The sequence below is a fragment of the Microcebus murinus genome, chromosome 29 (genome assembly GCF_040939455.1).
Source record: "Microcebus murinus isolate Inina chromosome 29, M.murinus_Inina_mat1.0, whole genome shotgun sequence".
NCBI lineage: Eukaryota > Metazoa > Chordata > Mammalia > Primates > Cheirogaleidae > Microcebus > Microcebus murinus.
In genome coordinates this window covers 10,397,947-10,410,122 of record NC_134132.1, presented here as the reverse complement: position 1 = coordinate 10,410,122, position 12,176 = coordinate 10,397,947, and the positions used below count along the sequence as shown (strand labels likewise).

Sequence of the window (12,176 nt, the reverse complement as noted above, 5' to 3'; positions counted from 1 at the left end):
AATAGTTTAAGAAATAAGCAATATTTCTTCAGTAATCACTAAATTCAAAATGTAAGAGTGCAGGAGACTACAGAGCAGGCATCCTCAAACTTTTTAAACAGGGGGCCAGCTCACTGTCCCTCAGACCGCTGGAGAGCGCGCACTGTGGGCCCAGGACGAGTTGGCTGCTAAGCAGGACAGGCAGCGGTGGCAAAAACACCCGGCAGGCTGGATAAATGTCTTAGGCAGGCAGCATGTGGCCCGAGGGCCGTAGTTTGAGGACGTCTGCTATAGAGTGACAGAAGACTGATCTTTAAGTCAATTGACAGGGATAGCAGTATCAGCTGAGGTTAGCAGAGAAGGCCTCCTGGAGGAGGTAAACTTAACATTTGGCTAAAGCATAAGCAAAATGGAAGCGCTGGGGCTGATGTAGTGTGAATCTAATGTAACTTAAGCTGTAGGTTTCCTTGTTTTCTTGGGTCCATTCTAAGCTCTGTTCCTAATTCTGTATTCTTCATGTTGTGATCTTTTTCGTAAAGAGGTTTCAAAAGGATTAAGCATCTGGACCTACATAACCTTGATCTGTCCTTGACAAAGAACCAAAAATATCTGAATTAAGAAACAGAAACAGAATAGCACAAAGAAAGGTAGGCAGATGAAAATGTGGGCTGTCAGGTCAAAGACCGATAGGTAATAAAATGGAAAAAATGGGATAGGGCCTACGAATGCCAAGTTAAAGAGTGAAGACTATCACTGGAGCATTAAGTGGGGGAAAAGACACAATACAACCAGGGTTTAAAGGAGACTCGTTAAGAAATAGAGACTAGTTAAGAAATAGAGAATGGAGAGGGCAAAGAGCTTGCCTTAGGGAGACTGTCTACTGCAGGGCAGTAAGACTGAGATTATGGTGGAAAAGTAGTAAAAAACGAAGAATAAACATGACTTGGTAAAAGGGTAACCTTAAGGTTTGAAAAATAGAAACCCAGGAAATAAGCACTGTAAAAGATAAGGTGAAGGGGTAGGGATGGAGGGAGTAGCTGGTTTAGGGCAGAAGATAATGATTTCCAGCTCAGCATGTTGGGTTTAAGGACACAGTACACCGCATGAGCAAATGTGTCAGTGGAGGACTCTGAAGGTGTAGGAAACAATATTTCTAAGAGTAGGCCAAGGACTTAACTCAACACTATTCTTTTGAGAGTCCAATGGTGAATGTTAGCAATGACATAAGCATTGAAGTCTATTAGAATTTTGGGGGAGATGACTGTTTACATCACAGCCTGTATCTTTCTCATATCTGGTAATTGTATTGCTCTTTTAAAAGCAAAAGAGGAAGCTGATTTCATTTTAATTTATAACTTGATGAAATATTTTATAAACTCTTTAATTCAACAAATATGTAATGGGTGTCTGGCACTATGTTAGGTACTAAAAAAAAATGTGAGAAATATATTCAAACACTACCATTATCCTTACGGAGTCTGCAGTCTGGTAAGATGTTTGTGTTCTTCCACATATATATATCATTTGGCTGTGAAGAACATCAGTATCAAAAGTTGGCATGTGCTGGGCGAAGTTGGCTCAGGGCTGTAATCCTAGCACTTCGGGAGGCCAGGGCAGGAGGATCACTTGAGGCCAGAAGTTGAAGACTAGCCTGGGCAATATAACAAGACCCTCATCCCATCTCTAGAAAAAATTTTAAAAATTAGCCAGGCATGGTGGTTCACATCTGTAGTACTAGCTATTAGAGAGAGTGAGGCAAGAGGATCGCTTGAGCCCAGGAGTTTGAGGTTGCAGTGAGCCGTTATGACGCCATGGCACTTTAACCTGGGCAACAGAATGAGACTCTGGCTTGCTCAGTCCGATGAAACAGCCACCGAATTTACTTTATTACCTACCCTAGGGAAAGGACCATGGGCAAGGAACTAAGAGTGGTCTCTGGCCAACAACCAGTAAGTAACTGGTACCCTCAGGTCAACAGTCTAAAAGTAACTGAATCTTGCCAACAACTACATAAATGAGTTTGCCAGGGAATCTTCCCCCTGCCTTTCGAGTCCTGATATAACTGAAGTCTTGGCTGATACCATGATTGCAGTTTGTCAAAGACCCTAAGACACGCCGGGCGTGGTGGCTCATGCCTGTAATCCTAGCACTTTGAGAGGCCGAGGCGGGCGGATTGCTCAAGGTTAGGAGTTCGAAACCAGCCTGAGCGAGACCCCGTCTCTACCAAAAATAGAAATAAATTAATTGACCAACTAAAAATATATATACAAAAAATTAGCCGGGCATGGTGGTGCATGCCTGTAGTCCCAGCTACTCGGGAGGCTGAGGCAGTAGGATCGCTGAGCCCCAGAGATTGAGGTTGCTGTGAGCCAGGCTGACACCACGGCACTCACTCTAGCCTGGGCAACAAAGTGAGACTCTGTCTCAAAAAAAAAAAAAAAAAAAAAAAAAAAGACCCTAAGACAGAGGATGCAACTAAACCATTCCCAGATTCCTGACCCACAGTAACTGTGAGATAGTAATAATTACTGTTTTAATCTACTATGCTTTGGGGTAATTTATTATACAGCAGTGGATAACTAATATGATATGCCATTTCCTTAAATTCTGCGGAGTATCAGGTACCACTGGGAGATTTCAGCTGTCACTAAAAGCCTTCATTCAAGGTCTGTTTCCCCCTATTACATAAAAGTTCATCTTTAACTTCAGGAACTTGTCCAGGTATCAGTCAGCTAGCATCCAATAAAAGGACATTCTATCTCTGGTCAAAGCTCAAATCTTGAAAATCTAGAATTTTGTGTCCTGCTCCCATATTTACCAAGTTCCTTAACCTAACCTTGCCTTCTGTTTTTGGCCAAGCAAATGCCCCTTGGATCTGATTTCATATGGTGTTTTTCTAGCTTTGACCTTAGGCTTTCTTTTCCAACAAAGTTTTTTTGAACCTTCCCTTAAATAAATATACTTCCAGCAATTCCAAAATAACTACCCAGCTCTAAGAACTGTGATCCTCAAGCCTCCTGATCCCACTGGACCACACTATTAATATCAGACAGATACGCTATAAATGGAAGTCATTGAACTTAATGTTTATCAACTAATTTTTTCTGCTTCCATTCCATTTACTGAACAACTCTCTTCCTTCAGGGATATCTCCCACAGAAAACAACTCTTATGATACTTAGTGATATTCAACCAGGGGAAGTTTACTCCTAGACGTGGGTATGTTATATTCTGGGGAAAATAATCCATACAGTTTTTAAGAGCACCTTTATGATGAAAGAATATATGCAGTGCCCATATGAGGGTAAGCAGACTACATAACCTTTAAATTTTCCTACTCTAAAATTTTAGAAAGTTATGGCTATAATAGAAATGTTCAGAAGAAGGAGATATTTAGATGATTTCATGAAGTAGAATTACTCTCATACGTTTCAGAATTCCTGTTATATTTGAGTTCAGGAGATACACTGTGCTGTCACAAAACAGCAACTTAATAGTGGCTTAGAAATGACAGAAAAATTATGTAAGTTAACGTCTATATAACTGACAGCTACTTTTTTGTACAACTGAAATATTTCTTTCAAAATAGTATGAATATTATCATTAGAAACTAAATATACCAGAAGTCAGAATTTGCCTAATAGCACACTTTGGCTCAGGAAGTATATGACAATATGTAAGTGTATTCTGACACCTGGTGGTAGCTTGAGACTCCTACACTGTTTAAAACAGCATAACCCACAGTACCTTCACACCCTAAGGAGAAGAAATCTATGAATATTGGCAGCAAAATTATTTTAAAACACTTTAAAAACTTATAAGTTATACTACATATTTTAGAGGAAAGAGTCCAAAGTCAGTTTAAAGGCCTTGATATAGGTTTTTTTTTTTTTTTTTTTTTTGAGACAGAGTCTCACTCTGTTGCCTGGGCCTCAGTCAGCCTAGCCTCAAACTCCTGGGCTCAAATAATCCTTCTGCCTCAGCTTCTCGAGTAGCTGGAACTACAGGCATGTGCCACCATGCCCAGCTAAATTTTTCTATATATTTTTAGTTGACCAATTAATTTCTTTCTATTTTTAGTAGATTTGGGGTCTCACTCTTGCTCAGGCTGGTTTCAAACTCCTGACCTTGAGGGCTCCACCCCTGCCTGAGCCTCCCAGAGTGCTAGGATTACAGGCGTGAGCCAGGGCACCTGGCTTGATATAGGCTTTGGCAAATCCTTTCTGTCCTAAAATTCCATTATAATAACTTTCCCTCATGTGAAGTTGTTTTTGTCTGACAAAAACTATGAAGTATGATGAAAATCACAAGTGTACAAAAATATTTGTTGACTTGAAAAAACTACAAAATAATTAAAAACAAAATGAACATTATACCACCCTTCAAACTTATACAGGTTCTTTAGTTTACTAACATAATAGTTTCAAATACAAGAAGGGGTGTCTGGTTGTATACGTAGTAATTAACTATATAGCATTTCAAAACGTAGGTGCCAGGCCCTACTTCAGTTTGCCCCATCAAGATTCTGATTCAGTAGTTGTGGGGTGTGGCCAACGCATGTGTATTCTGAAAAGACTCCACTGGCTATTCCATTTCACAGCTCCAATTAAGAATAACTGACAGAACCCACTAAAATGTTTAGTTTGCATTACCTGACTACAACCATTAAAATATAACTAAAAGTATGCTAAAGAGGGGCAGAAGAAAACCTATAACCCCATTTGAAATTTTGCCAAAATTCTCACAAATTGATGGTGTGAATGTAAACTGGTTTACTTCCTATAGAGCTCATTACAAATGTACATGTCCTTTGACTCAGCAGCCCACTTCTAGGAGGTCAGTCTGTAGTTATATGTGCTTGAAATGACACAAGTTAAGGGTTAGTTATGGAATCATTGTTTATAAACATAAGACTAGAAACAATTCAATGCCCATCCGTATGGGACTGCTTAAAGAAATGGTACATACATAGAGCAGAACAATGTGCAGAGGAAAATAAGAGAATTAAAACTGAGTAAAGCTCTTTATGTAAGATGGAACAATCTCCAAAATACACTGAAAGATTTTTGTAAAAACATTCAGAACAATATGCATAGTGTACTATATTTGTGTTAAATGGGAAAAAAGAACACATACATATATGCTTTAATTTTGCATGAAATATCTTTTTAAGAAGATACCAGAAAATACTAGTATAGTAATACTGTTCTGGAGAGGGGAAATGATGGTCAGGAGACAGGGTTTGGAGGGAGAGACTTTTCAGAGTCCACTCATATTTTGAACCACATAAGTTTATTAGGCCGGGCGCTGTGGCTCACGCCTGTAATCCTAGCTCTTGGGAGGCCGAGGCGGGCGGATTGCTCAAGGTCAGGAGTTCAAAACCAGCCTGAGCAAGAGCGAGACCCCGTCTCTACTATAAATAGAAAGAAATCAATTGGCCAACTGATATATATATAAAAAAAAAAATTAGCCGGGCATGGTGGCACATGCCTGTAGTCCCAGCTACCAGGGAGGCTGAGGCAGAAGGATCACTCGAGCCCAGGAGTTTGAGGTTGCTGTGAGCTAGGCTGACGCCACGGCACTCACTCTAGCCTGGGCAACAAAGCGAGACTCTGTCTCAAAAAAAAAAAAAAAAGTTTATTAACTATTCAAAAACATATAAAATTTTAAAAATTAAAGACATAAAAGATTTTTACATGATAAGAGTAAAATCAAGAGACTATTATTCAAGCAATCTTGGGGAAAGGAACACTGATTATGCCAAAACCAAATTATTATTTTAGGTAGTCACAGTGGGGCATACAAATGAATACTGAATAACACTATTTAACAGATCAATTACCTAGAGATTCACTTGTATCTAACTCAGTGGGATGCAGTTTTACTCAATACTGGATATGTAAATGAGTCCTGTCAAAGCTCTAACTTAGTAACACCTGGCTTCAAGATTTTGTAGGCTAGGCTCCCATCTTTCCTGCTGTGCTATGTATAACACCTTTCATGTTTAACTGTTTAAAGTATTTCAATAAAGCCACAGCTGTTTTCTAAGAATCTGGCACTTCTGTAGCTTATTTTCCTTCCAAAATAAGGAGAGGAAAGAAAACAAGTTTGGCTCTTCGGTTTTCAGAACAAAATATCATTTTGTCCTCTACACACCTGGTAACCAGAGCACACAGATTTTTTTTTCCAACTAACACAAACACCTGACCTTCTCGAGGAATGAACCATCTGCCATAGAGTCCCCATCAAAAGGTGATACATGTTCCCATAAAGAAGCATATGATCAGCGCTTCTCACTCATTTCCAATGAAGGATCCTTACTGGGAGGGGAATGTCATACTGGGAAGATACGGGCCTGAAGCAAACTGCACAGAGGACAGTAGCCCCCTTATCCACACAGAACACACTGCAAGAGCCCCAGTGGATGTCTGAAACCTCAGGACCAAACTCTAAATATACTGCTTTTTCCTATAACTTATAATTTGGCACAGTACGAGATTAACAACGATAACTAATAATAAAATAGAATTGTAACAATGTACTGTTCGTAATTTCATGGAGAGATTCGTTCTCACCATAGATCTTAACAATCTCAGCATTAGACTTTTTTTTTCTTTCCTTACTACATCAAGAACTTTCATCTTTTCGCTGAAAGGAAGTACTTTTTGGCTTCTCTTTGGCATAACTGAACTGCCAGCATCACTACTGTTGCACTTTGGAGCCATTAGTAAGTATCATAAGGGTCACTTGAAAACAAGCACTGCCATACATACCAAGACAGTCAATCTGGTAACTGAGACCAAGACTAAGTGATTAATGGGCAGGTGACCTATACACGTGGATATGCTGGACAAAAGGATAAGTCACATCCTGAGTGGGGACAGAGTGAGATTTCATCATGCTACCTGGAACAACAGGCAACTTAAAACTTATGAAGTTATTTATCTCTAGAATTTTCCATTTAATATTTTTGGACCTTGGTTGACTACACATAACTGAAACCCTGGAAAGCAAAACCATGGATAAGGGAAAACTACTGCACAGAATTTATTTTGAAGTCTCAAGTTTTACATTTTAAAATCCCTACAAATTTTATGTTTTGAAATGAGTCCATTCTTATTTTAGCACAGAAATGATAAAAATTCCAAACTTTTCCCTCAGAATGTTTCCCTCCCAAATCTCCCAAATCTTTTAAAATTCACTGATATTTATCATGTAGTTTAGAGTTCTCCATCACACCACCCTAGCTCCAAAAGGATGTAAGAGGGATATGGAAGCATTCTTTCAAATTATCCAGTCTTGTGTTTTGTTTTAAATAAAATCATCAAAAAGCTGTGGGCTACAAGTTTTCAATAACAGACATAATTTACCTTTTATATATTACTATATTATTCTCCAAATGCTTAACATGCTTAATTTTATCACTCCAAAAATAAATGACACCCCAATAGTAGAGTAAACATCATAATTTTTTAGTATCCCTACTAAGTGTCTGAAGACCATCAAGGCATTCAGTAAGTTCATGATTGGTCTCAGGTGAAAGAGGTACCCAGAAAGTGTTCGATTACATTAAAAATTAAAGACTATCAGTTGAAATTTAATTAACCAAGAGAACTCACTATTAGTATTAGAACAGTGTATTTTAAGTGTATTTAGGCAATTAAAACTAGAAAACATTCCAAACTAGAAATCTAAATAATTAAAGTGATTGTTCTATTGTTAATCAAAGTAGTATTGTCAAGATAATGTTGACAAAAGTATCATCAAGCAGTAATGTCGTCTTTTTTTTTTTGAGACAGAGTCTCACTTTGTTGCCCAGGCATGAATGAGTGCCATGGCATCAGCCTAGCTCACAGCAACCTCAATCTCCTGGGGCTCAAGCAATCCTTCTTCCTCAGCCTCCCGAGTAGCTGGGACTACAGGCATGCGCCACCATGCCTGGCTAATTTTTTCTATATATATTAGTTGGCCAATTAATTTCTATTTCTAGTAGAGATGGGGTCTTGCTCTTGCTCAGGCTGGTTTCGAACTCCTGATCTCGAGCAATCCGCCCGCCTCAGCCTCCCAGAGTGCTAGGATTACAGGCGTGAGCCACCGCGCCCGGCCTATAAGGGAAGAGTATAATATATTACATAATAATTTGATATTCTAATTAAGGTCTTTTAGAAGATATTCTAATCATACATTATAAAATAATTCATACAAACTCCCTTTATGCAAGAACTATAAGAACAGAACTAAAACATGCCTTAGCTTACCATGCTGGGTCAAGTATTCCACTATGTTCCACACAATGGCTGGAATACCATTCTCAGTGAGCCCCTGCTGATGAAGTTCTTGGAGACTGACTCCAAATAATTTCTTACAGGTAGAATCCCTCTGTTCATTTAATGGCACCGCCACTATCTTTTTCATGTCTTCTTTCAGCCGAACTGCTGCTTTACTTTGCTTAAAAGAGCGGAAGAAAAAAGAGCAGTCAGTCATATTTACCACAGGAGGTTGCATGGTTACAACCCGAGCACCTGAATCAAAATGTAAACGTTTGGAGATAAATAGCAGTGGTCTTCGCTTATTTTTACTTCAACTCAAATAAAAATCTTTAACATCTCTCATGTGTTGCTCAGTGTTACAAAAGTCACAGACTCATATAATGGTTAAAAAGAGTAGAATATAATGAGAAACCTGAAGCCACAACTTAAGTGTGGCTTAGCAGGGAGCAACACACTGCAGTATCTAAGAGATATTACTACAGTAACCAAGGGGTGTGACTCAGAAGTACCTGGTTAACAGGAAAATAAAACATTTTTAAGAACCCCACGAAACCCTCGAAACTCTACGCAGACCCAGAAACGCTGAGATGTTTTTAAAGATGAAAATTTACCTAGATGTCATTTTAAGGTAGCTTTTAAAGAGTCAGAAGAAAAATTTCAAATGTAGAGTGAACATTTTATTTCTCTGACTTCACTGCCTCTGTATGTATCTCAGTAATTTTTTGGCACATAAAATCAATTTGATTCTCATTGAGGTTCAAAATGCCATGTCTTCGAAATAGCAACATTTTGGGTAGTCACAATTTTAAAATTTTCAACAAGACTATGTTATAAATAAAAAAAATGAAACTTACATTCAATTGACTCAAGTTACTAACAATGAAAAATCCATGCGTTTGTTTCTTCCTTTTAATAAAAATTTGTATCCCAAGGAAGAGAACATTTTTTTAAGCATGTATCTTATCTAAATGTTAAAAATGTATGTTAGTAAAATCCAAACACTGAAAAGAAAAATGGCAAAATGTAAAAAAATGTACTGGGGGACAGAGGCAGCAGTACCAGGGGAAACTTTCACTTTTTGTGAATGAATGTAACAACTAATCAAAGTGTAAATATTACTAAGTGACTACCATTTAGTTATTATAGACAGTATCCTAAGAGTAGAAACATTACCTCTAATCTAGAGTTAAGGAAACAAAACCACAGTTAAGTAATTTGGTAAAAGTCACAGAAACTAATAAAAGACAGTTTCCTCTTGTTCTGGGTCTATGTTCCTCTCCTTGATTTAGATTTAATGTTATAGAGCAGTTGGCATATAATTATAGTAACAAACTATGATAAATGCTATATATGACATAAGACAATTACACACAAGTAGTTAATTCTACAATCATTATGTTGAGTAGGATACTTGTAATCGTAATTTGATTTTGAATTGCATAATCTATAGAATCAGGTCAAATTTCACTGACATATTTGCATCTTTTAATAGGTCAAATTAATGCTCTGTTAATAGCCCTTCCTCTTCATTCTCCCCATTGGTTAGAACTGCAGACAGTAAGTTGTGTCTCTGTAAATAGGGTAACAAGCAATCTTGGCATGGTGACTCAGAAAGTTTTCAGGTAAGAGACATAATTAACCTCACACATTTTGAAGTGACTGCAATTTAAACTACTTACTCAAAATAGAGCAATACTATATAACATCTTCATACACAATGACAATAATAAAGGAATATCTGATTATTGTTTTTAATTGGCAATTTAATTCAGGCTAATACTTTAAAGAAAAACAAATATTGGCTAAAAAACAGTGAAATAGCAATTATACTTTCACTAAGAATGGAAGATTTGATTCTTGTTTTTAATTGGTAATTCAGGGTGACATTTTTAAAAAAAGTAAACATTGTTTTAAAAGCAACCACAATGAAACATAATAGTTGTATTTTCAGAGACATCCCAATTACTCCTTCACGTCACCATAAATACATATCATAAGGTTTTGCTCTTCTTAGTTGGAGAAGGAGACATGTAATAGAAACTAATGAGATGTTTTTAGTAGTTTATACCTAAACTATTAAAGAGTACACAATGGCTTAGAGCAAATATAAAATATCCTTTCCAGTAAGTAATAATAGTCAATAGTCCTCTAGTTATTGAATAAAAATAACTATAGAAATAAAAAACTATAATTAATTCCATTTAAACTGAAATTATTTTGTATTGTAATACAATGATACATTACTACCTTTTTGTAAATTTAAATACCTGTAGAGTTTTAGCTTCCCTTCAAATACACATCTCACCTTTCTAGCCTTAATATTAATATTGCCTTTATTATTGATAAAGGCATTTTTCTGTCTTTTGACAAGCCACTCAAGCTTCAGCTGCCTGCAGGATTAAGGGTCTGATTCACCGATGTGCATACTGAACCCGCTGGTTTATTAGAGGCAGGACAATCATTCTGAGTTACAGTCTCCTTACAGCTGTTGACAATGAAGGTGCATCATTCCCCAGGACACAGTCAGGATTTTATATTAGGAAAAAAGACAAGCGGCGGCCCCCAACCAACAAATATTCAACAGTAACAAGAGTTACTAATTAAGGTATTCTTAGTCTACCTTAACTTTTTCAAGGTCAGACCTGGGGCTTCTGGATCCTTGAGTACAGCCTTTTCACTGAATCCAAATTTTACAGAACAAATCCTTCTAATAAAGGGATTTGTTATGGGAAGTTTGGATTCAGCTGAGGGGCCACACTGGGGGATCTTGAAGCCACAGGTTCCCCACTCACTCCTGGCTTTTGTTTGCACATGAATTCCCACACATCACTTGAGTTTGAAGACTGGACTATCGAGTGTTTTGTGTATGTCTGTGTAACAACAATACAGGTTCCCACGTTAAATGCACAGAAAACCTTAGGATTTTACTGTTAGAAAAATCCTTAGAGGTCTTTTAGTGCTTATGCCATAACCTTAGGAATAAGAAAATCAGGACCACTGTGGTAATCTCAGTGAGAAAGGGCTGCGCCTAAAGCCCAGCTCTCCTGAGTTTTATACCAGTATTCTTTTTTTATAATTAAGTGCTGGTGACCTTGTTTATTTACACCTTTATTTTTATTCAAAAATTAGTTAAGATAGTTAACAAATTGCAAACACTAGGAATGTAGTTAATATTTGCTCACCCTGTCTGTCTGATCTTTCTTTCCTGAGCAGCAGGAAGGACTCTCTCTGGAATTTCCTCACCTGATTAAAGAAACTTCTTTCCAAAAGAAATGCAATAGTCTTGAGACCTCCTCACTAGGAATCTCATCAAATAACCAGGGAAGATTAACCATCAGAGAAGAGACTCATCTACGCTGAGTAGTTTCTTAAACAGTGATTTTTATGTCAACCTTAAATGAAGTTTTGTTCATGTTTTGGATATAAATTAAGGAAAATCATGAAGTTTCACAGGAGTCAAAGTGTATTTCAGTTAAGGTAGAGATCAGTGTATTGTGGGCCAAGGGCAAGAAGACAACCAATCAGAGATGACTACAAATCTGCAAGACAAATAGGTCAATCTGCAGCCTCATTCTACACATTTTCCATTCTATATTTTCTTTTATAAAGCTAACAGAAGATTTGTCTTTGTAACAAAATATAAACATCAATATTTTACACATAAACAAGTCAGATTTTGAAGGAAATTCTCTGGAGTGATAAAAAGATGCTACAAGCCTCAGGGCTAAAAGACAGACAGCCTGACACACAGGATGCTGAAAAGTTCTGAGCCTGGAAACAAGAAAGTCATCCTGCAGAGTTTTACTAAGAAGATGCAATCTGTGGGGATGGACGGTCCTCCATCTGGTGACCATTCAATGTCTATGTGTCAAAATTGCCCAGATTTCTGGATATTTAAGGATGCCATCACACATCACACCCACAACA

General features: G+C 37.5%; 1 protein-coding gene across 6 annotated transcripts in view; it reads right to left on the bottom strand.

Annotated features, from left to right (window-relative positions):
- The window catches only part of FAM13A (family with sequence similarity 13 member A), a 245,794-nt gene that overhangs the window by 205,310 nt on the left and 28,308 nt on the right, over nt 1-12,176 (bottom strand). For all 6 annotated transcript variants that reach the window (XM_075998712.1, XM_075998709.1, XM_075998710.1 and 3 more), the window contains exon 2: nt 8,238-8,427. In XM_075998712.1, coding sequence (XP_075854827.1) covers nt 8,238-8,394 — 157 coding nt within the window. In that variant the 5' untranslated portion in view covers nt 8,395-8,427. The remainder of the gene's footprint in view (nt 1-8,237; nt 8,428-12,176) is intronic.